Genomic DNA, 23,202 nt, shown 5'->3' on the forward strand with positions numbered 1-23,202 from the left:
CTGGGTTCAAATCTGAGTTAAGGTCCCCAGAGGAAACTAATCTGATAGCATCAGCATACACAAGAGATGCACCGACTGTCACACGGCAGTAGTCAGCACACAGGGACCAGCGTAATCACTAGAACTGGGATCAATGGGTGAGAGCCAGGGTAAGAGTCAGACCAGGTTCAGAGTCGAGGTAGTTACTAGGCAAGAGTCGGGGTCTGGCTGGGGTCAGAGACTGGAGACCAATAAACAAGCTGAGGTCTGGCATCATAGCAAGCCAGAAGCCTGCATGGTTGCCCAAACAGCTCCCTGGGCCACCCTCCAAGGTTAAATAGTGAGCATGGGCCAATCAGAAGGCCACAGCGTGCTGTCTCTCTGGACTCCTTGGGCAGTACATGCTGCGGTGCCTAATCTCCACAGTACACCCTGGATTTCACTTTGTATGGCCTCCTGGTAATGATGTGAGAACATCAGCTGCCCCAAACTCCCCAGACCAGGGTTCTAGTCCCCTGGATCCTTAGGCTGCCTGATACTGGTCTAGAGGGATGTTGACTTTGATCCATTATGGCAATTCCTCTGTTACTGTATTTCTACAAGGGAACCCACAGTGGTATGTAAAAAAATAAACCTCTTGACTGTGTATGTGCTAGGTGCCCTTATTGATTTTGAAGTTCATATTAGTTCCTTGTGGGATTTTTTCTGTGTGCTGCAGACTTCATCCCCCAATGACACCGAGGTGGAGACGGATATGGGTCTGATCATAGGCCATGCCTACTCGGTGACGGCAGTTCAGAAGGTGCGCCTCGGAGAGAGGCTCCTGTTCTCTTTTAAGTCAGAAAAGCTCTTCATGATCAGAATGAGGAATCCGTGGGGAAAGAAGGAGTGGAACGGTGCATGGAGTGACCAGTACGTGTTGGGGGCTTCTGTGTTCCAATAATTTAGCTGTCATTTGTGGCTGCTGGAAGTTAGATGTGTGATTAAATGCTAAGAAACACAATGTTGTTTGCAGTGTTTGTCCCAGGATACAAGAGACAAGGTAAGTAGTTTTCGAGTTTCCTTCCCCGGACCCGATGAAGAGTTCTGTGAAGCTTGTAAGCTTGTCCCTTCCACAAACAGAAGCTGGTCCAATAAAAGATACCACCTCACCCAACTTGTGTCTCTATGAAATGCTATGGCATTCCACAAGACAAGAGCCTCTTTGACGTTGGGAGTGTTCTGTCATCTCTTCCCAAGCGTAGCAGCCTACGAACAAATGGAACACCACATCCTGCTGCAATGAGGGAGATGTGGCTTACTTTACCTTCTGGACTGCAGCATGCCTCTTGCAGCATTCTTTTGGCAAGCGGCATAGTCTGTGGTTAAAGTATAAGGATGATGAGTCAAGGACGGGAGGTCTGTTCTCATCTGTGTCACAGACCCCCTGCATGATCCTGGCAAGCCACTGAGCCTTTCTGTGGCTCACTTTCCCATCTGAAAAATGCTCCCTCTTAGGCTATCTTGAGGCGCTGATGAAATGTGCCATCAAAGTGCAAATTGTATTATTTCTTAAATGACTTTGTAATGGATCATCACATGGGTCATGAGTTCTGCAGAAACCCTTCCAGAGAGTTAAGGAGGAGCAGAGTGACTGGTTCTGCTGGGTTTGTTCCATGACCCAAGGCCTTAAACATTAAAAGAAAGAAATAATACATTACATTTCAGTTGGCCATTTCTAGGGCATTTAGTCAATGCTTTCAACACTTAATAATATGATGCTCCTTAATAACAGTGTACCAACTTCCCTGTCTTTCCTCTTTTATCTGACAAAGAGGCTGTTACTTTCAGTCGGTGCTTTATCCCCGTTCAAACAAAGTGCTGAGCTGGCCAGATGCAAAGAGAAACAAGTTGTCTTGATTTATACTAGAGACAGAGGGCCAGATTCTGAAGTGTACTCTCAGCCCTTTCTCCGGCAAAACTCCATTTACTTCGGTAGAGTTTGGCATGAGCAAGATCTGTGGGGCTGGCCCATTGAAAAATCCACACCCCTACGTGACATAGTTATACCGACCTTAACACCCTGTGTAGACTGTGCTATGTCAGAGGGCGAGCGTCTCCCGCGGACATAGCTACCGCCTCTTGCAGAGGTGGCGTTATTAAGCCAACAAGAGAGCTCTGTACTGTCGGCTTAGAGTGTCTTCACCAGACGTGCTACAGTGGCACAGCTGCATTGGTGCAGCTGTGCTGATGTACATTTGTAGAGCAGATTTGCCCTTAGGGCCTGTCCACATGAACAATTAGACTGCAGCAAGATGGGATGTGAAACTAGCTGTTTGTGCACCCTGCTGATGCACATTAACAATTCACCGATCTGCTTTGATCTAGGCCTGGTTCGAAGAGGACTAGGTGTTAACAGTTTGTTGGAGCACTTTCATCTAGCCCTCTTGGAAACAGGACTAAATCAAAGTGCACTAGCAGACTGTTAATGTAAATCAGCAGAGTACACATGAACAGTTAGACAGCGGCACGCTAATGTGGGGTTGGTCACACCCCAGCTTGCCACAAACGAAATGTCCGTGTAGCCACCCCTTATATAATACCTTCCCGTCCAAGTGCAGAGCATGATAAATCGCTCAGGAGGAAATTCAGGCTGTGTTTCCAGAGCAGTTCATGTACATTGTGAGGGTCCTTGGGGAATAAAGTCATTCTCATGTGGAAATTTCATCCAAATCTGACCTTCCAAGCCAATGGTTCAGCTATACTGAGGGAGAGGCTCTCAAGTGAAGTAAATCAAGTGCTGCTGTAACTGTGTTTAACATTTTGTCTTTAACCATGTGTCAGTGATGGTTTAATAAATGCCTCTGTGTAAGGCAACAAAACTTTCCTATATATGATCCATCTTGTCAGTGCTCAGACAGTATTTGAATATGAGGGGACAATAAAGGGACTTTTTTTTCCCAAGTGAGAAGATTTAATTTCACATATTAAAGCACTTTTTTACTTCCAGGTCTGAAGAATGGAAGAAAGTGAGCGACTCAGAGCGTAAGAGCTTGGGACTCACAGTTCAAAATGATGGCGAGTTCTGGTGAGTAAAAATATCTCTGTTGCTTGGGGAACCTCCACTGGAGCTGTCTAAGTCAACAGTTATTATTCGTCCTGGTGTTGTACCTCCCTCAAGGATAATTTCTCTGAATGCATGAGGGCCTGGGACTGTCCTGCAGCTACTGACATTGGACATTAGCAACTAGTGTTGCTTCAGATTCTCAGAGGGTGGGGATGGAAAGCGTGCGAAAGAAGCAATGGAACCAAATACCTCGGCCTGAATGAGTACTTACATTACAGGCACCTCAGATCCATGCTCCTTCAGTATTTAGGAAAATCCCCTTCTTCCTAAATTGATTTGTGCATGGCAAACTATCAAATATCAGGCACTCTCCCAAACTGCATCTAAAACTATCTGCCTGGTACAGTATCTACCTCATGGATTTCCAATTCATCCATCACTGTAGAAGTGAGGTCCCTATAAATAAAGATGTAATTAACTAATTTTGATCCTAGTCATTGTTTCCCTGACTTGGGACTCTGTATTCCAGACAGACTGTCTGGAGCCCTGATGAGCCAGCGGGGAGGGGTCACTATCGACAGACATTCTCCTGTCCCAAGGGTCAGTGTGTCACTGCATACCCTTCGCTTTGTCAGAACTGGGAACAAGGGGTTAAATGCAGAGTTTGGTTCCAGGTCTCTTCTATGTCAGGAGAGACCCCAAGCCATGATTACTAGACTGACCCTACTGGATATTAATCTTCAGGACCATCTGCAACTATGTCACAGCTACAGCAAAAACAACCGCTGACCCAGACTAACATGGCTACCCCGCTGAAACTACAGCAATATTTCTTGGTTAAAACACTCCCATAGATGAGACTTAAATGGGTTTTAACTGTTTCACACGCCATAGCCCAGTTTAGGGACAGTGCTAGGCTGTATTTAAATCCTGAGTACACTTCAGGAGGGACCCACATTGTAACCATGTATGGAGACCAACAGGCTATAACAAAGTCACCTGAAATGGTTGCTTCTGTGTTGTAGATAGAACCTTTGTAGCAGGTACAGAGATGGCATTTGCCCTATGCCATACATACAGTACCAGTTCCAGCCCTGTGGTTATAACCATGTTCTTAGGATCAGATGGGTTAAGGTGAAAGACAAGTGATGCCTCCACTTGAGCTTTAGAAGGCACCGTGTGTTGTCTTGCCACAGATGGGCATGATGATCCTTTTTATGGAAAGCTTGAGGCCTTTTTTACAAATCATGCCTTGCTTGTGTCCCTGGTTCAGGATGACATTTGATGACTGGTGTGAGAACTTCACCGATGTTGATGTCTGTCGTATTGTGAACACTTCGTACTTCAGCATCCACAAAACCTGGGAGAAGAAAATGGTGTACGGGGCCTGGACCAAGCATTCGGAACCACTGAAAAACCGCTCCGGAGGGTGTTTCGATTACAGAGCCACCTTCTTACAGAATCCCCAGGTAGGAGCTCATTTACACTGAATTGAGAAGGCAATCCTTGGGGGTCAGTGGTGACTCTTGAACAGGAAGCCTGTGCATTTCCATGTAAAGACCACCTGGGAGCATGTTGTTTCATAGATTCCAAGACCAGAAGGGACTGTGACCACCTAGTGTTCTCCCATAGAACGCAGGCCATGAACTTCCCCCAAAATAATTCCTAGAGCAGAACTTTTAGACAAACATCTCACCTAGGTTTAAACATTGTCACAGGATAAAGACTCATATATGTTTCAGTGACTTCTGTAATACCTTGCAGAGTATATAGATATTTATTTAAGACTCATTTTAGCTATACTGAGCCTTGCCCACATGGTCAAGGCAGGAGGAGGTGTCCCTCGTGGATGATGATGAAGGGAGGTGAGTGACCTATTGCCCTGAATCCATGTCCATTCTCCCAACACCTAAAGGAACACTGGTCCAAATTTTATGTTGGCACTAATTCATTTTATTAATAGTATTAACCCTGTAGAGACTTTGGCTGAGTGTGATCAAGGGGTAACTTTTTGCACTGATTAGGTTCCTTAAGGATATATAAAACCCCAGAGTTGATTCTCCCATCACTACTCACAAGGCTCTCTTTTTCTTGTCCTAGCTGATTGCTCTCAAGCTATCAAAGTTAGCTGGTTCTTTGCTCTCCCCCGTGTCAGACATTGCCAGCACAGCGCATGAGGAGTCAAATGCAAAACTCCCATTATTGTCAGTGGGAGCTGGGCATTCAGTGCTCCACATATTACTTTGAAAATTGACCTCTTTGTTTTTTGGGAGAACTCCCCATACTTACAATTGCAGAGACTGTTTTTGTGCCTCCTTGTCTACATTTAGTTGGGTGGTTTCTGTCAGCATTCCTTCTATTTTCTTAGCAGGGCATCAGACAGCTGCAATCTTCATTGCTCAGACTAGGAATCATCTGTAACTCCCCGCTTGTCCTTGCCTTTAGGTGCCTAGCAGGGAAGAATGGCTTCTCTTCTATCTCTTCCACAAACAGTCTCCCTTGAAAAGGATCAGTGCTCATGTGAATTTGTCCAGTTCACAGGGGTGGCAGTTCCTCTTTCTGATCTTGGACATTTTCTTAGTGTTTGTGTCGGTCTACTTTTTAAGTGTTCAACTACAAAAAAGAAGAGTTCCTGATGTAAGAAGAATATTATAGATCAGATGCAGTGAAAAGAGCTTCTTTTATTAAATCCTGTCTCAAAGATTAGTACTAGCATTCCTGTGAAATCTTTACCTTTAGTTAAGGACAAATTAAATTACCTTGTTCCTGTGTCACATACTACAACAGTCTGGAGACCATTTCTGACCCTCACCCACCGGAGGGAACAGTCTAATTCCCTTGACGGCCTCCTCTGAAGCAAATATTTTCACAGAGGGATTATGAGATATCCACTTCCCTTGCAAAATAAGAGAATTTAAGCATTTTGACAATCTGCTATCAGCACATGCCCAGGGCTAATTTCTCTTATTGGTTACTTTATTGGCTACTAGGAGAACAAAATTGGAGCCTAAATAGTGGTTCTCACTATTTATCACTCCTCAGGTAGAGATTCTTGAGTCCCCTCAGTCCTGACAAGAAACAGTTAAACCAGAAAGAAATAACAGGCCGAGAGCCTGGGAGGGAATTAATTTTCTCCAGGACAGCTTTCCTTGTGCCTCCTCTGCAAGAGTTTGACGTTTCCTCAAAGTTAAAATGATATTGCCCTAAAGCATGACGGTAAAGGGGAGAAAGAAGGGAAGGTGCCTCATTGTACAGGGCAGAGTGACTCTGAGGAATCTGAAATCACCAGCAGGGGTAGATTAGACGGTGAAAGCAAAGGCAATCCCAGTGTCCACCCCCGAGGAGAACTAGTGAGGAAAACTTTTCAGCAGCATCGGATGGGAGAAAGCTAAACATACCACAGATTACATTACCCTCAATACTGGTCACAATGTTCCAGCGTTCTCTTTAAAACATGAAGCCAGATCAGTGCACTGCACAGTTGGGCCACATTGCAATTTGATGCTGTTTTTCATTTGCTTCATAGTCTCAGTGCAGGGGAGCATCCAATCTTCCTAATCTTGACATATATAGCACCATTTCTTTCCCTTGACAATTTCCTACAACTGAGATTTGCCCATTAGTGGCAAGTATGAGGAATGAACAGGGAACTTAAAGGTGTCTGTGAATGGGGAAAGAATTTGGTGTTTGGCCCCGTTTGCTTCTTTGTGGTGTAAAAAACACTCTTCTGGCCTTCTTTTATGTATTAGAAATTCTGGTCTTGTCTACTCTCTTTTCTCTGAAAGATTCTGAATCACTGGTGAACTAGTAGGATAGTGATACCATAATTAAAAAACCAGTGAAGCATGATTCATTGAGAAGAGGAAGTGCTATTTATACAGGCTGCACAAATATTTTGATTTTTGTTTGGTCTTGTTGAAACCTACTCAACTAAAATCCCTTAAACACCGTTGGGATAAAATATCTCTTAGTTAAAGATGCAAACCATCCTCTCAGTCAATTTCTCTGAGTCTTCCAAATATTTTCAGCAAAACCAGGAAAGACCAAAACGGACATTTCTGAAGTAACTGGGGTCTGGGGGTGTGGAACAAAAAACCCTTTTCATGCTTTCTTTATGCATCATCAGATACAACCCATTTGTCATTTTCATGTCACCGGTAAGGAAAATACCTGGAGTAAACCAGCCCTACTTGGAGATCCATGTAGAAAAAAAGCAAACGCACAGTCCAGACTTTGTTGTTTAACTTTATCTCCTTTCCCCTTTATATTTTTTAAGATTTCTTTTTACTATTGTTTTCAGAGCACATCTGGTGTCATGCCACTTCAATAGCTACTTGGAGACATTCTCTTTTAGCATGCATTGAATGAATCACTGATTTCAATATCTCTGATACTATTAGTTTCAAAATCCCAACAATTGTAACTAATTTTCAGCTACAACTTGTCAGGAATTGATCATGGGTTTGTCCCTGGAATGATGGTTCTGCATCCATTTCCAGGTACCTCTGCAGTATGCCCTTGTGTACAGTATCCCAGAGATGTTGTCCTAAACAGCTGGTTCTCTGTTCTGTCTCCCCCTTGCTAGTATGTCTTTGATGTCAAGAAGGCTGAGGACAAAGTGCTGATTTCACTACAGCAACAGGATCAACGCATTTACAAGAAAGATGGGAAAGGGGACAACTTCCCTATTGGCTTTGAAATCTTCAAGGTAGGCCACATCTTCATTTGGGTTTAGAACCTAACTGCAGCTTCACCTCATCAATGGGTGTTTGGCAGGTAGATGCACATTTCAGACACCATGGGGTCTAACTGCCCCTGAGATCTCTCAACATGATTCTTGCCCAGTTACTGCAAATACATTCAGATACCAAAGTCACTGGGGCTCTTCAGTTTCAAAGCTCAAACCCCTGCCTCTTGAGCTTAAGGAGCAGCAGGATATGGCAAGCCACATGTGGGAGACATGATTGTGTCCACTCAGCTTCCTCCTGACAGCCTCTACTATTGCGCTGGTGATGACTGTATGAAACAGTTCACACAACGCTGGAGGAGTTGGTGGGCGGGGAAAGTGCAGAAAATTTTGAAGTCTCTTTCATTCATCAGGTTTGGAAATGAAACAATCTTTTTAGTTTGTTACAAAAAAATTATCTAGAATGTTGGTGTTTGAAATGTGAAGGTTTTTGCGGGGTTGTTGGTTTTCTCATTTCCCCCCCTTGCTTTTCATTTTGCCAATCAATGCAACAGAATGAATGGTGTCTGAACATTTGTCTCTTTTTCCCCGCTGTTTCCTATGGCTACAGTGAAAAGTTGAGAAAATTTGCAAAAGTTGCAAAGTAGCAAGAAGAAAAATGGGGGAATAAAAAGCAAACTCTGGACATCATTCATTCTCACTTTAAGGCCGGAAAGAGCCAGCATGATCATCTAGTCTGACCTCCTAAACAGCGCAGGCCACAGAACCTCACCCACCCACTCCTGTTATAGACCCCTGACCTCTGGTGAAGTTACTGAAGTCCTCAAATCATGATTTAAAGATTTCAAGTTACAGAGAATCAACCATTTACACTAGTTCAAACCTGAAAGTGACCTGTGCCCCATGTTGCAGAGGAAGATGAAAATCCCCCTCAGTGACCTGAGAGGAAATTCCTTCCATACCCCAAATGTGGTGATCAGTAAGACCCTGAGCATGTGGGCAAGACCCAACAGCCAGACACTGGGGAAAGAATTCTCTGTAGTAACTCAGCACCCTTCCCGTCTAGTGTCCCATCACTGGCCGCTGGAAATATTTGCTACTAATAATCACAGTTCAGCTACATGCCATTGTAGGCAGTCACATCATACCATTCCCTCCATAAACTTATCAAGCTCAGTCTTGATCACTGTCCCTACCCTAAACAACAGTACATGAGTTGATTGTGCCATAAACAGCAAGTTGACATTTACATTCAATGCATATACATTTGATAAATTCACAGTATCAAAATATATTGAGAAGTATAATTAATACATTCTTCCGGAACACTGCATGATTTGTCTATTCCGTATTCTTATCTATTCAATAAACCTAATTATAGGATAACAATCTGAATACAGGATAACATTTTCACAGAAATGTCGTCTTCTTTTTTGTCTGTCAAAATTGTGTTTTGGAAATGTTTGACCAGTCCTACTAATTAATGTGGCTAATTACACACTGAAGTTTATAAGCCAAATTCTCTGCTTCATTGAAGTCAAAGAAATTATGCCAGCAGACAAGTTAGTGTTACTTTTGCAGGTAGAATGGCTGGAGAAATACATACATATTGTAATGATTCTGTAGAAAATGTTGCAGTCCCCCAGAGAAGATATTGCTTCAAGGTTGTGAACCAAGCATAGATGTCAATCAAACATTTTCTGTATTCAGATTAGAAGGGACAGCAAAGGGCATTCCATCAAAGTGCGTGCACATATTCCTGTGTTACACATTGTACGTTTTGAGAAGCACTTACGTGCTCTAGTGAGGGATGCCACAGAAGAACCTCAACATGCAGTAGAGACATTTGTGTGTGAATGAGTGCCCGGACAAGCCTTCGGTTGCTATTTTCAGACCTCTGCTACTCTATTATTGCGCCTCTGCTGGTGGACACAGCATGTACTGGCAGCTCTCTCTGCAGTGGGCCCTTTGAAAATAAAGCAGCTTCACTTCATGTGCACTTGTATGAATGCATTGTCCACATAGTGCAGGTAGAAAGGCTTTCCCATTCTCCATTTGGGAAAGATGCAGCAGTTAGAGCACTGAACTGGAAGTCAGAAACTCTAATTCTGCCCCTGATTTTGTTTTGCAAGTCATTTTACCTCACAGTGCCTCATTTTTGCCATCTGTGTGGTGGGGATAATGATATTGATCCTTTGTAAAGCTTTGAGATCCTTGGATTAAAAGCTCTAAATAAGTCTCAAGTATTATTATTAGTATGGTAAAATATTAATCTTTAGAAAATGTGGCCCATTTTGTTTGGTGGTGTTTGTAAGTGAAGGATGATGTTAGCCACTTCTTTAGCACTAAATCCATTTCAAACCAGATTGTTGTATAATGATGTCCAGGATCTGCCTAAATGTACCTTGGGGCTGGCTAGGGAACGCAACGTTTGATTTTCCTGCTCACATGACTGCACATCATTGTGGAGGCATTCATGTCTCATCACTGGAAACCAGAACCAAACAATGCAGCAAGAAAGACTGTGAGTGAGAAATAAACATGCCAGATCTTGTTCTGCTGTGTAACTGTAGGTGGAGCTTAACAGAGACTATCGGATGCACAAGCTGCAAGTACAAGAAAGAGTGGCAACCTCCATTTACATCAATACACGCACCGTGTTTCTGAGGAAGCTCCTTGCACGGGGTCGCTATGTTCTTATCCCAACAACACACTATCCTGGCATCGTCACAGCATTTATCCTGAGGCTCTTTACAGATGTGCCATCAGAACTCAGGTACTTGCTACTTTACAACAGTAAAAAGGTTTCTCCCACTGACTCCAGTTCCCCTTTCACCAGCATGGTTAATCCTCCAAATACCATTGGGTCACGGAAGGTGACTGTGTGACTCATTGAAGTTCATCTACATGAGTCTTTGCTGTTATAAATGAAGGTTAGTTTTTCAGTGTTTCGAAGCTAGACACCCTTACAGCCAGAGGTAGGCATCTAAACAAAAGTGATGTGATTTTTTCAGACGTGCTAAACACTCTCAGCCACATTAGCTTCACTGGGAGCTGTGGACCATCAGAATATCTGAAAATGGGGACATTTTTAGTTAGGCCCCTAAAAGTAGGTGTCACAGTTGAGGGTAATTGCACCTGTATTCTCCCTCTGTGGTCCAGCAATGGCACCCACTCTAGGCTTCTGGTTCTCCCAGCCACCACCTCTCTTGAGTGGAACATGCCTCTCGTTCCCTTCTGATCAGGGTTTTCCAGGCTGTACAGTCCCCTGACCATACTGGGATATCCTAGCAAGAGGCTGCCTAAGAAGACCTGCTTACTTTCTCTTCAGAGACTAATAACAGAGTAATTACCCATCATTATAAGGTACTACACAGCTCTTCCCATGAAAGCCCATTTTATTCTTAAGGTAAAAGCATTACAAGAAAAACACATTAGAAACAGTGAAAGAACCTATATGCATTCTAATAAACTTACCAGAGATCACCCCAAGCTTAACGTGGGCTCTGGCAGGGGCAGTCCTTCAAACCCCCCACTCAAGTGCTTTCCTCGTGGATTCAGGTTCACCACAGGTTCTGCTCAGAGCCTGTGAACATGTTTAGTCCACCCTTTATACAGTGCAGGGGGTCATTGATCTGGAGTTTCCCAGAGCAGGTAAATAGCAGACAATTGGTTTCTCTCCCCAGGGCATAGCTTCAAAAGGATGGTTCCACAGTGGGTCATTTGCATTCCCCTTGCCCCCAGGTATTTCCTAGGAAATCCACTTTACATGCATTGTTCCAAAAAGTCCTTTGAGGTTTCTCATATCTCCCAGTGATTGCATGAATCCTGTCTTCCTGCTTAAGAAGTTCCGTACAATAGTACATAAACATTTGCATTTTAATACAATGGACCTGAAAGGTATTAAACCTAATTCAATAATGTTTAACTTAATTCAGTAAAGTTTGTCTTATGTCCAAAAGGTTTGTCCAGGACATTGTTAGTCTGTCACAGTAGGGGCTCAAGTTTGGGAAATTTTCGCACATGGGTCCGACTTTTATAGTCACCTTCCATTCTGCAGGTGAAATTTTGTGGGCACTAATATTTGCAAGTGCAGTTGATAACATTTACTTGTCTCACAATCTAGCTCACAAACCAGGCAGTTGGACGTGCCAATGACATCAAATATTTGCACCTGAAAAGTAGGATACTGAGTTGAGGTTCCTGTCACAAGTCAGCCTTCGAAACCAATCTTAAGATATGTATGTTTCAGAAAGCTCATAGAGTTGGGACTGCATGGTGGGCAGCTGCAGTGCAAACTTCCCCCACAATGGCCTGATCTGGGGAATCACCTGTAGGGATGATAGGATAATTGTCTCCCCATAGCCCATTCAATCTTTGACCTCTCTACTGTGACATTTTCAACATGAGTGCCTGTTTGTGCTGTTGGGGGAGAGGTTATTTTGATCCCCAAACTCATATCACAGGCCACTGCACAGATTACAATAACATCTTATAAATTGCTATGTTGGTGTGGATTTTAACCTGGGCATCTACTGATGGAAAGGCCCCTGACCCCATTACCACTTTCTTCAGCCATGCAATCTCCCAAACACATCCTTCCCTAATGTCAGCTAAACAGTGAACCTTTTCATTTATTGGGTCCTATTCTTCTCTCTTTCACGTGAGCGTAAAACTGTCAGGGGACTAGCCTGCAGCAGAACCAGTCTCCTGGCAACCTAATGAGTGCAGCTGGCCCTGATAGAAGCTGTCTGATTGACTGAGCCAGCTGACTGGTTGAAGGAGTCAGTTGGCTTCTACTTAAGCACAGTAGCAACAGCATTCTAGTAGCTACTCAATGCATCCCTAGCCTGAAGCTGTGCTTGGTCCAGGCCTTGCCTCTGCTTCTCTCTAGTCTTGCTCCATCCCCAGCCTTTAACTGCTCCTTCTCCAGCTTCTTTCTGACTCCCAGCTCAGACCCTTGGTTCTGCCTTCTGCCTGCAACTCCTGTTAACCCTTCCATTTAGGCTTTGGTTTCTGACTCTCAGCTCTGATCTTCCACTGGATGTTCTGACTGCAACTCTGATTAACCCTTTGGCTTAGGCTGTGACCCTTGGCTTTGTTCCTCAACCTGCTCCATCTAGGTTCAGCTCTAACTGGTAGGCTAGATTCTTGCTCCAACCACTACACCAGACCGCCCATGAGCGGTTCACTGACAAAATCTGGAGTAACTCAATTAAAATCAATGGACATATGCAGGGTGCAAAAGAAGATTAGGCCCATTATGTTTTTGCATTGATATTAATATAGGTGACTTTTAGTTCCCCCCCTTCCCATGTAGTTGTCATATGAGAGATTATGCCATTTTTATTTACTTAAATATAGGACATTCCTGTAACAGAAACCATTGGTAATAAACTGGTGAAGAACTACAAGTATGATGTTCCAGAAAGGTCAAAATTCCACTGAAGTTCACCATTTTGTTGCTTGGCCTTCATCACTAAAGATTTATAATCTGCTTGAATTGCTTAATCTTGATCTTTCAGAGAGCTGAAGCTAGATAAGCCTAAACGGACATGCTGGAGCATTCTGTGTGGTTACCCTCGCATAGTCACGGAAATTAAAATTCACTCCGCCGAAGGTCTACAGAGGCAAGATCGATCGGGTGGTAAGTGCAAAGGAAGACTCTGGAGGATTGGGAATTGCTTGTTATTTCCTCTGAGGCCATGGTCATTTGAGATGCAAATTGTTCACTTCATGAGAATAATTTGTGACTTTTAAGCCTGAGCTGTTTGTGTCTGGAGAGGCAGGGGTATCGTTTATAGAACATTGTGATATGAGAGCAGGCTTTCGAAAGGAGAGCTGGGGTTAAGGAGGCATCAAAAAGCGACAAGAGCTATGAGTTAAATATGCTGGCCCAGATGGTGAATAATGGGCAGTCACTTTTGATGAGCATGTAGTGGGAATGATTCAGAAATTCACAGCGATCATTTCATCTTTGGGGGTCAAAATTGAAAATTGCCAGTGAGTCAGCTGGATGGAACTCCCTGTAATGAGGTCCATTCTGCTATATACATCTAACCACATTTCATCCAAGGACTTCAAAGTACTTTGCACTTCATAGATTCATAGAGTTGAAGGTCAGGAAGGACCATTAGATCATTTAGTTTGACCTCCTGTTCACAGGCCATTACATTTCACCCATTTACCCCTGCAGTGAGTTCAATAACTTGTGTTTGACTAAAGCATAATTTGTATTTGGCTAAAGCACATCTTCCAGAAGAGCATCCAGTCTTGATTTGAAGAGAGGGAGAATCCACCATTTCCTTGGTCTCTTGTTCCAGTGATTACTCACCCTCACTTGTTTCCAGGCAGAATTTGTCTGGCTTCAGCTTCCAACCATTGGTTCTTGTTATGCTCTTTCCCTACTAGATTAGAGCCCTTTAGTACCCAGTATTTTCTCCCCAGGGAGGTACTTACACACTGCCATCAAGTCAATCACTCTCAATCTCTTTTTGATAAACTAAACAGATTGACAGTGGTAGCCGTGTGAGTCTGTATCAGCAAAAAAACCCCAAAAATGAGGAGTCCTTGTGGCACCTTAGAGACTAACAAATTTATTTGGGCCTAAGCTTTCGTGAGCTAAAACCCACTTCATCAGATGCATGGAGTGGAAAATACAGTAGGAAGAGATATATACATAGAGAACATGAAAAAATGGGTGTTGCCATACCAACTGTAACGAGACCAATTAATTAAGGTGGGCTATTATCAGTAGGAGGGGAAAAAACTGTTTGTAGTGATAATCAGGATGGCCCATTTCAAACAGTTGACAAGAAGGTGTGAGTAACAGTAGGGGGAAAAATTAGCATAGGGAAATAGTTTTTCTTTGTGTAATGACCCATCCACTCCCAGTCTTTATTCAAGCCTAATTTAATGGTGTCCAGTTTGCAAATTAATTCCAATTCTGCAGTTTCTCATTGGAGTCTGTTTTTGAAGATTTTTGGTTGGAGAATTGTGACTTTTAGGCCTGAAATTGAGTGACCAGGGAGGCTGAAGTGTTCTCTGACTGGTTTTTTAATGTTATAATGCTTGATGTCTGATTTGTGTCCAACAATGCCCCTCTGCCATGTACATTGGCCAAACCAGACAATCTCTATGCAAAAGAACAGATTGAGTTTCTCATTGTAAGGCACTTTCTCCAGCCCTCAAATCATTTTTTGTAGTTCTTTTCTGCACCATCTCCAATTTTTTAATATCCATGCACACACCAGAACTCTATACAGTATTCCAGTATCTGTCTTGCCAATTACAACTTAATCACTGTGAGGTAATTATTGTTCTATTACAATTGTTTGGGGCTTGGTAAATTGAGCAGAGAGGTTAAGTCACTTGTGCCTTGTACAGCACAGGCTATGTGTCAGTGTTTATCAAAAAGAAAAGCTGTCTTGAAACCTCTCTCTGGTGCCTATCTCTGACAGCTAATTAAGACTTTCCTCATCCCTGTCCTTTGCTCCCTGTCTTTTACATCCTCTCTCTGTCTGCCATAGTTAAATTATTATGCCTTCCAATGACCAAAAGGATAGACGTGGGCGGAGACAACTGGCAGAGAGTAGTGGGTTAAGAGAAAGCAAGAGAGGGAACAAAGACAGCCTGGGTGAACCTGGAACAAGAAACAAGTAAGACTGCCGAAACAATGGCTTCCCTGATGTATTTGCTACAGAGAGAGCTTCAGATTTGGTTGGCTTGGAATCTGGAGCTGAGTTGCTGTAACTCCTTATAATAGAGAAGTAATTTAAGTGAGACCTGTGCATGAACTTCTTAAGAAACAGTTGCTATGAATCTCCAAACCGTTGGATAGAATCTGCTACAGTTCCCTAATAGCAGCCAATATCTGTGTTCCTCTGAGTGGCTGACTGCAGTCTTCGCTGTACAGGTCATTTTTGCTAACTGCAGTTGTCTTTTCAGAGGATGGAAGGAGGGGATGAAGGAAATTGCTTCAGTTAATTTTTCTTGGCAGTTTTCTTTCAGGGCTGCAATCCTCTTTTATGTGATTAGACTTCAGATGTGCAAGTAATATGGCTGACATTCTTGGAGAGACTAGCTGGATGGATGACACCAAAGGGGGAGAGACCAGCAGAGGAGGGATTTCAAAAGAGGCAGGGCATTCTTACTCTTCCCCTCAAAAATGACACTTAAGCTTTTAGACCTTTTCTTCTTTACCCCTTTAAAATTCCTTAAGCATTTTCCTATCACATTCCCCGTGGGAAAACAGTCAGGAGAGAGAATTGGGTTCTATCACTTCATAATCCCTAGCACTCTTGCAGTGTTGCCAAGATCACTAAAACAAACTTCCACTGCTGCCAAAAAGCTGGCTTCAGCTCAGGAAGTGAAATGGGATTTGTCAAGCTGTGATACTGTCTATAATTTACAATGGGAACTTGCAACCAGTGATTAATAGAAATTAATCTCTCCTGCCTACAAGGTGGTTTAAAATACCTTTAGAGCCAGATTCTGCCATCCTTACATCCGGCTCTAGCTATGACACAGTCCACAGCTGACCCCCCCCCCCCAGCCTAGTACTGCTGAGGTGCTTTGAGGAACTGTGCTAAGACACTTGTTTGATATTACACTGGATTTTATGGCCAGGGGCTAAATACTGTACAGACTTTTATTGTGTCTTTTCAAATGAGTTAATAGTACTCCGTTAAAAATCCCGTCTGTAGCTTGGTCATAAACCAAAATCACTACAGCATTAAAATTAGTGTTCACAGAGACATTAGAAAATATGCTTTGAGTATACTTCCTTAAAACTGCCATATAGAAGCAAACCCTTTTCTTTCCCTCTGTCCCCATCTGGGGACCAGCTTCCACTCATCTCAAAGCACTGGAAAAGGACTGTGTGGGTCTCAGTGACAGCTTTCCTGTGGGGGGAGTGCCATGTGGGATTCCAAGTCCCATGAGCAAGTATCAAAATACCCGCCTTACCCAGTGGCCCCTGAGTGCTCCTAGGTCAAAACACACTTAAAAGCAATGACCCACTCCAGCCTCCTGTCTAATCAGAACAACGGGGTATGGAAGGAGTCTGGCAGCAAACCCAGTCAGGACTGATGAGTGAGAGTTTTCACTTGTGTTAGGTACATTCAGTATGTTTGCTTAGAAGGAAAATAAGTAGAACATGAAGAGGTGCTCAGAGAAAGCCTGTTGTGCCCAAAGCACTAGACACATTGTCTAAGGTTAGTTCAGTCCTACATAGAGATTACCTTCCTGGTGGCAAGCTCATTGAGACCTTGCCTTACAAGATAAGCCTCTTGATTGTTTTTACCCCATCACATTTTGTGTATGTAAATGTGAATGTTTTCTGACTCCAGATGAGAGCACCCCATTCTCTCTTTCCACTCTGCTTTGCAGAGTTCCTACTTCTAAACCTAACTTCCCCCTTCCTTAGCTTCCATCATCCATCAGCTCTGCTGTCTGTGGTGGGACTAAAAACACCCACAGAATCAGTTCTGTATAAGGCATCTCTCCCATCCCTTGTGGTAGAGAAGAGACAGGACTTGGTGGTAATTAATATAATTGGGATTTTTTTTTTATCCTTTTGAACACAGACAAGATCCTGTAGTTCTTTCCAGCTCACTGAATTGCTAACTCGGTCTGTGCTGTAATGTTATCACATCGGGTACCCATAAATTGTGGTCTGGGATAAGCAGTCAAGTAAGGGACTGGTTACCACACAGTAGTATCCTATACAGAAGGGCCTGAACTGGAATGTCTGATTTGAACAGCCTTGAATCTGGTGGAAGTTTAGATTTGGATACACAATTCACCACTTAAAGCCTATCTGTAATATCTGAGAGAGCCATACTGTGGAGGTATTTCTGACCAAACTAATCAAAAATTGGAGCCAAAGAGACCTCTGTCCATGGCAAACACACACCACATCATGGCTCTTGTTCTGGTTATTGTGACAATGTTGCTTCCTGCCACCGGAACGTTGTTTGGTTTGTTTGTTTTTAAAATACTCTGCTTGCTGCTGCTATAGATGATCTGTCCTGGCCAATTAATTGATTGTTTGCTGTTGACAAGGTTAAGCGATGGATCTGGTCACTCAGATGTCAGAGAAACATTAGTATATTTTCTGCTTCTCTTGGAAGTATCCAGTTATGAGTGAATTCATTCTGAGATTTAACCAATTACCATTAAGCCAATTATGGTGGCAGACTTGCAAGGGGATGAAGAAGGGATGTTTGCTTTGGCTTTTCTTTCTTCATTCCAAGTCTATTTTAAAATCATCCCAGCTACTGTCTGTCATGGTCTTTTCATCACAGCTAATCTCAAATAGCCCTCCAAGTTTTCTAAAATGTTGCCCCTGAAGCTTCATGTTGGATTCCCATGTTTAATTCTTTTACTTTGTTTTAACTGCTCCCACTCTTTCCAAAATGGTATTTTAATACTTGTCACTAATGGCTATTTGATAAGCAGGAAAAGTGAGGGTGCAAGAAATACCTTGTAAACATCCTGTGAGGGGGGAGAGAAAATATTTTTGAGTGCCGTACTCAGAGCCAGCTCAAAAACTTGTTCCTGACTAATTTCTAACGCCACTATAAGCATGCTCCTCTATTATTTGTTTTGCGGTAGTGCCTAGCCCTCCCAGTTATAGATCAGGGCCCCACCGTGCTAGGTGCTGTATAAACACAGAACAAAACAATGGTCCCTGCTGCAAACCGCTTACAAACCAAGTTACTGTAATCTTCAGGACATTTCATTGGTTAATAACAAAGTGCCATGTCTCGATGTCTTTTGTCAGTTTTTATTCAGTCAATGGGGGTTTTGCTGAATAAGGACTGAATGCAGACTGACTAAAGACCTCAAGATCTGGACTAAAGAACACTTTTTCTATATAATCTTGAAAGCCTTTGCCTTGTACAATAGCACCTTATTGTGAATGTTCTTGTCTAAAGTCCATTATCCATAAAGCAATGGGCTGCCTTCACCGTGAGGCTAATTCTGATCAGATCTCATTTTGGCTTAAAAGTTGTCATCTAGATCACTACTTTTCTTGGGACTACATTCTTATTAGCTTTTATCTCTCACTCATGATTTTGGCTTTATTTTTGTCCCTGTGTTATCCTTTTCTTAAATTGCCATGTCCCGTCCATTTCCCACAGCCATGGGATTGTGGTAGAACAGGGATCGGCAACCTTTGGCATGCGGCCCATCAGGGAAATCCGCTGGCGGGCTGGGACAGTTTGTTTACCTGCCGCATCTGCAGGTTCGGCAGATCGCAGCTCCCACTGGCCGTGGTTTGCCGCTCCAGGCCAATGGGGGCTGCGGGAAGCAGCGTGGGCTGAGGGATGTGCTGGCCGCCGCTTCCCGCAGCCTCCATTGGCCTGGAACGGCAAACTGCGGCCAATGGGAGCTGCGATCAGCCGAACCTGCGGATGTTGCAGGTAAACAAACCGTCCCAGCCCTCCAGCGGATTTCACTGATGGGCCGCGTGCCAAAGGTTGCCGATCCCTGTTCTATCACAATCACAAAGGTTGCCGATCCCTGTGATAGAGCTACTGTCCTGGTGTGACCTTGGGAACTGAACTGCTAGACTGGCGGGCCTGGTTCTTTACCACCTGGCACGTGTGTAGTGACTGATTCCTGAACAATGTGGGTATGAAATGCCACCTTTCTGATTTAGTAGCCATTATGCACAGGTTAAAACATACAAAGAGCTGAGCAGTGGCGAATCAGGCCCTTTAAAACCACTGAGAACATATCTTTGTCTTGTCTCAGATCTTTAGGCATCACATCTCTTTTGAGCCATGTTTCTTCAAAAGATTGTACCATTTTCCTTACAGTAACTGAACGTTCAGCATTCCAGCCAGGAATGTATCTTGCTTTGACACTTTTAATCTTTCTTTCTTTCTTTCTTTCTTTCTTTCTTTCTTTCTTTCTTTCTTTCTTTCTTTCTTTCTTTCTTTCTTTCTTTCTTTCTTTCTTTCTTTCTTTCTCTTTGTAACTCCTGAGTAGGTTTAATAGTTTATTAAAATGTTAGCCTTTCTATTTCTTTTGATTGATTAAATAATCTGGGCTAACAGCTCTCTGCTGCAATACAGATATGCCTGTTAACTATTAGAATCCTGTGTACTCTCCTTTCTGTCGCTTCTCTGTGCCTGTTGCTCGCCTGATTGCTATTAACAAGCTGCTCTAGCACTTTGCTTTGCTATTTGCCTAAGGCCACAATAGTTGACACCATTTTGTGAAAAGACCCCATTTTATTCAGAACAGTTTTCAAAATGTCTTTGACTAGGGGTGGGCTCTCGTGTTACTTGTAACAGACTGTAAGTATGTGCCCCAAAGGCTAAATCAACACACTCAGTGACACAGAAATAATTGTCGACCAAAAAAACCAATAAATTGCTACCTGCAGCAGTAATCTGTAAGTGCTATGTGTTGTCAGGGCAACAGTCCTATTCTATGGATAGCCAGAGTAAAGAATATGGGCAAGTCTGTTCCTTTCTCTAAAATATCTATCGTTCTTGCTCCTTCAGAAGTACGTAGCTGTTCTCGTGTGTGTTTGTGTGAGATTTTGGTGTCTGTCCTTGTGACCAAGTAGATACTTTAGAGAAATTATATGTAATATCAGTTATTAAGGAACTACAGTCACTTTAAATTTAGGTTTCAGAGTATCAGCCGTGTTAGTCTGTATCAGCAAAAAGAAAAGGAGTACTTGTGGCACCTTAGAGACGAACCAATTTATTTGAGCATAAGCTTTTGTGAGCTACATCCGATGAAGTGAGCTGTAGCTCACGAAAGCTTATGCTCAAATAAATTGGTTCGTCTCTAAGGTGCCACAAGTACTCCTTTTCTTTTTACTTTAAATTTAGTGGCTACAAGGAAGTTATACTTTACATCTGGCTCTTTGTCCAAAGACTGCAAACAGCTTCTTTTGGAGCAGAGCTCTGTCAATGCAAATGGGCATTATTCCAATTGAGATATCATCTAGTGATGAAGTTCCGTTGCATGCTGAAGAATTATATTTGCATTAATATAAAAGTAGAAACAAAATGAATCGAAACAATGATGTCTAAATGAAATGTTTTTACCTTATCAAAACCAAATGTTTTGAAATTATTAAAACAAAATGAGAATCTAAATGATTTGTTTGGACACTTTCTTGTAGACAATGGTGTCAAAAATGGACATGTTCCCGTGAAACGTTTCAGTTTGACAAACCTGCATTTTCTGACAGGGAAACTGTTCTGTAGAAAAATACTTGACCAGCTCTGGTCCTAATACCAAAGAGGATGTAGGTCAGCTCTTTCCAACTTGGAGGTTTAATGTTAGGCATCTAACTTTGTGTGTAGGGATCTACATGAAAATGATTTTGAGGCCTTTGGAGGGTTGGCTTTCATTGCTTTTGGTGGGAATTAGCACCTCTTGACCATCTATTTAGGTGCTTTCATATGGAGTTTGATGGCTACTTTTATACACACATTTTTTGCCTTAATATCTAGAGAGGTGCTGAGGGGCCTCACACTTTTACTTTAAAAACCATGTGGTGTATAAGCCAGGAGTAGATAGAGAAGGGGAGATTGTCAAACAGACCATGGTGCGGGGAGGAGGGAGGAAACGAAAGGAGAAGGCAGTATGGTCTAGTGGCTAGAGCTCTGGACTGGGACTCAGGGACTTGGGTTCTATCCACTGCTCTGCGTGGTGTCATTTTCTGAGTTACTTTCCCCCCTACACCTCACTTCCCCATTGCTACAGTGGAGTTAATGAGAATGACCTCCTTTGTAAAGCACTTTGAGGTCTACTATCAGCACTATATAAGAGCTAGAGGGCATTGTTAAGAGATCAAGCCGCCTGGATTTTGAAAACACAAATGACCTTTAATAATGTGAGAATTGTACTCTCTTGTTTTAATGCATCTCTAACTGCAAGGCTGTACCCCCCCCCCCCACGAGGCTGTTACCCAGACCTCAGATTAGCTGTGAATTTATGCAGTTTACCTTTGATTTACTTGGAGCTTCCCTAGGATTTCTCATGATAACTAGGCTGTTGTGCTCATTTTGCAGTTACTGTGTTAACCAAAGTGGGATAAAAAATGATCATCTGATCTCTGGCAAAAAGCAAAGGGGGAGAGACTTTTCCTGGACATTCAGAGATAGGGGGCAGAAGGGTTCTTCCTAAAATGGGCTGGCAGAATGCTAGTGGAAGAGAAGCACGACCATGGCAAACAGCTTCCAGCTGCAGGGAATGCACAAGGATGTTTGATAGTGGTTTTCTTTGTATGCAACCTGTGCCTGTCTCCTAACAGAGTAGGGCAGGACAGGGATGGCAACAGTGGCATTAATTTCCCTCCTCCTACATCTGCACCAATTCCTCTGACCCAGGTGCCCATGCTGAGCAGAGAGCGGTCCGTCACTGCACATGGCTGTGACGAGACTCATTGCTTACGTCTCTGGAATCCTTTTTTGTCACCTTGTCCATCAAAGCATCAGTCCTGCTTTTGAAATACAGGCTGTCCTTTGAGACAGGCCTGTTGTTGATTGTGAGCCTAAAAAATTCATCAGCCAGTTATGCCTGTCACTTTGGAAGGTGTAAAATAACCCCAGATTCGGTCTTTTCTCCTCGCTGTGTATTTATGTACCATTCAATTTAGAAGGACCCCAAATCTCTACCACTTCCCCTCTTTGTCTTCTGCATTGACCTGGGGCGGTGGAAGGGCAGTGGTGGGAGGAGGAGGGTGGTGATGGTGGCTATATGGGTATAATGTTATGCCCATAGTGTTCGAGCGAGGGTCAAAAATCGCCGCCACTCTTTTTTTTTTAATAAAAGAGCAGCTGAACGGAAAGCCTGGGCTCGTACTTGGACACAAGGTAAAGGTCAAGCTAGTAAAAGTCAAGCTGGGAACTCAGACTGCCAATGCTCTTACGACCCCTTCGCATGCCCCTGATTATTAAGGATGGTTTATATACTATAATAAGCAACTCTGACCTTCCCCTCAGCTCTCTTGATCACACCTTTGTTATGCTTTGGGAAGCTTTAGGTGACTTTTCCTCCCAGTGCTTTTCATCTTCATGCCCCTCCTTCCATCCAGGTGCTAACTGCTGTCACTCACTGTAGGGTTGTCCTTCTACTGGCCTGGTAATGGCTATGCAAATTATGACATAACGGATGTATGGACGTGACTATGCTGCTAGCTTGTGACCTGTGCCCACCGTGAATTAGCTGTTACCACTGGTCAGACTGAGATCGAGCCGGGTGCTTGTCCAGTTAAGAAAAGTACTGCCTCTTACTCTGTTACACAACATTCCTGGGTGCCAGTTACAGAGATGAATTAAGTGATGCACAATTTCTCAGCAGTTGCCTCTTCCAGACATTCCTAACTGTTTTCTTAAAGGAGACCGTGTCCAAGAGCTAAAAAGTTAGAGGGATCCAGCCTTTGCGGCAGAGCACAGGGAAGCTAAATGACTCTCTCACGATCCTACGGTGAGCCGGGGCAGGATCAGGAATT

At 43.2% G+C, this 23,202-nt stretch overlaps 1 protein-coding gene across 2 annotated transcripts in view; it reads left to right on the forward strand.

Annotated features, from left to right (window-relative positions):
• Nucleotides 1-23,202, forward strand: part of CAPN6 (calpain 6) — an 82,000-nt gene that overhangs the window by 56,403 nt on the left and 2,395 nt on the right. The window contains exons 6-11 of one of the 2 annotated variants that reach the window (XM_073358847.1): nucleotides 698-891; nucleotides 2,969-3,046; nucleotides 4,299-4,494; nucleotides 7,611-7,733; nucleotides 10,286-10,488; nucleotides 13,238-13,359. In XM_073358847.1, the coding sequence (XP_073214948.1) occupies nucleotides 698-891; nucleotides 2,969-3,046; nucleotides 4,299-4,494; nucleotides 7,611-7,733; nucleotides 10,286-10,488; nucleotides 13,238-13,359 (916 nt within the window). The remainder of the gene's footprint in view (nucleotides 1-697; nucleotides 892-2,968; nucleotides 3,047-4,298; nucleotides 4,495-7,610; nucleotides 7,734-10,285; nucleotides 10,489-13,237; nucleotides 13,360-23,202) is intronic. The other variant, XM_073358848.1, reaches the window with a different exon arrangement.

Source organism: Lepidochelys kempii, chromosome 9 (genome assembly GCF_965140265.1).
Source record: "Lepidochelys kempii isolate rLepKem1 chromosome 9, rLepKem1.hap2, whole genome shotgun sequence".
Taxonomy (NCBI): domain Eukaryota; kingdom Metazoa; phylum Chordata; order Testudines; family Cheloniidae; genus Lepidochelys; species Lepidochelys kempii.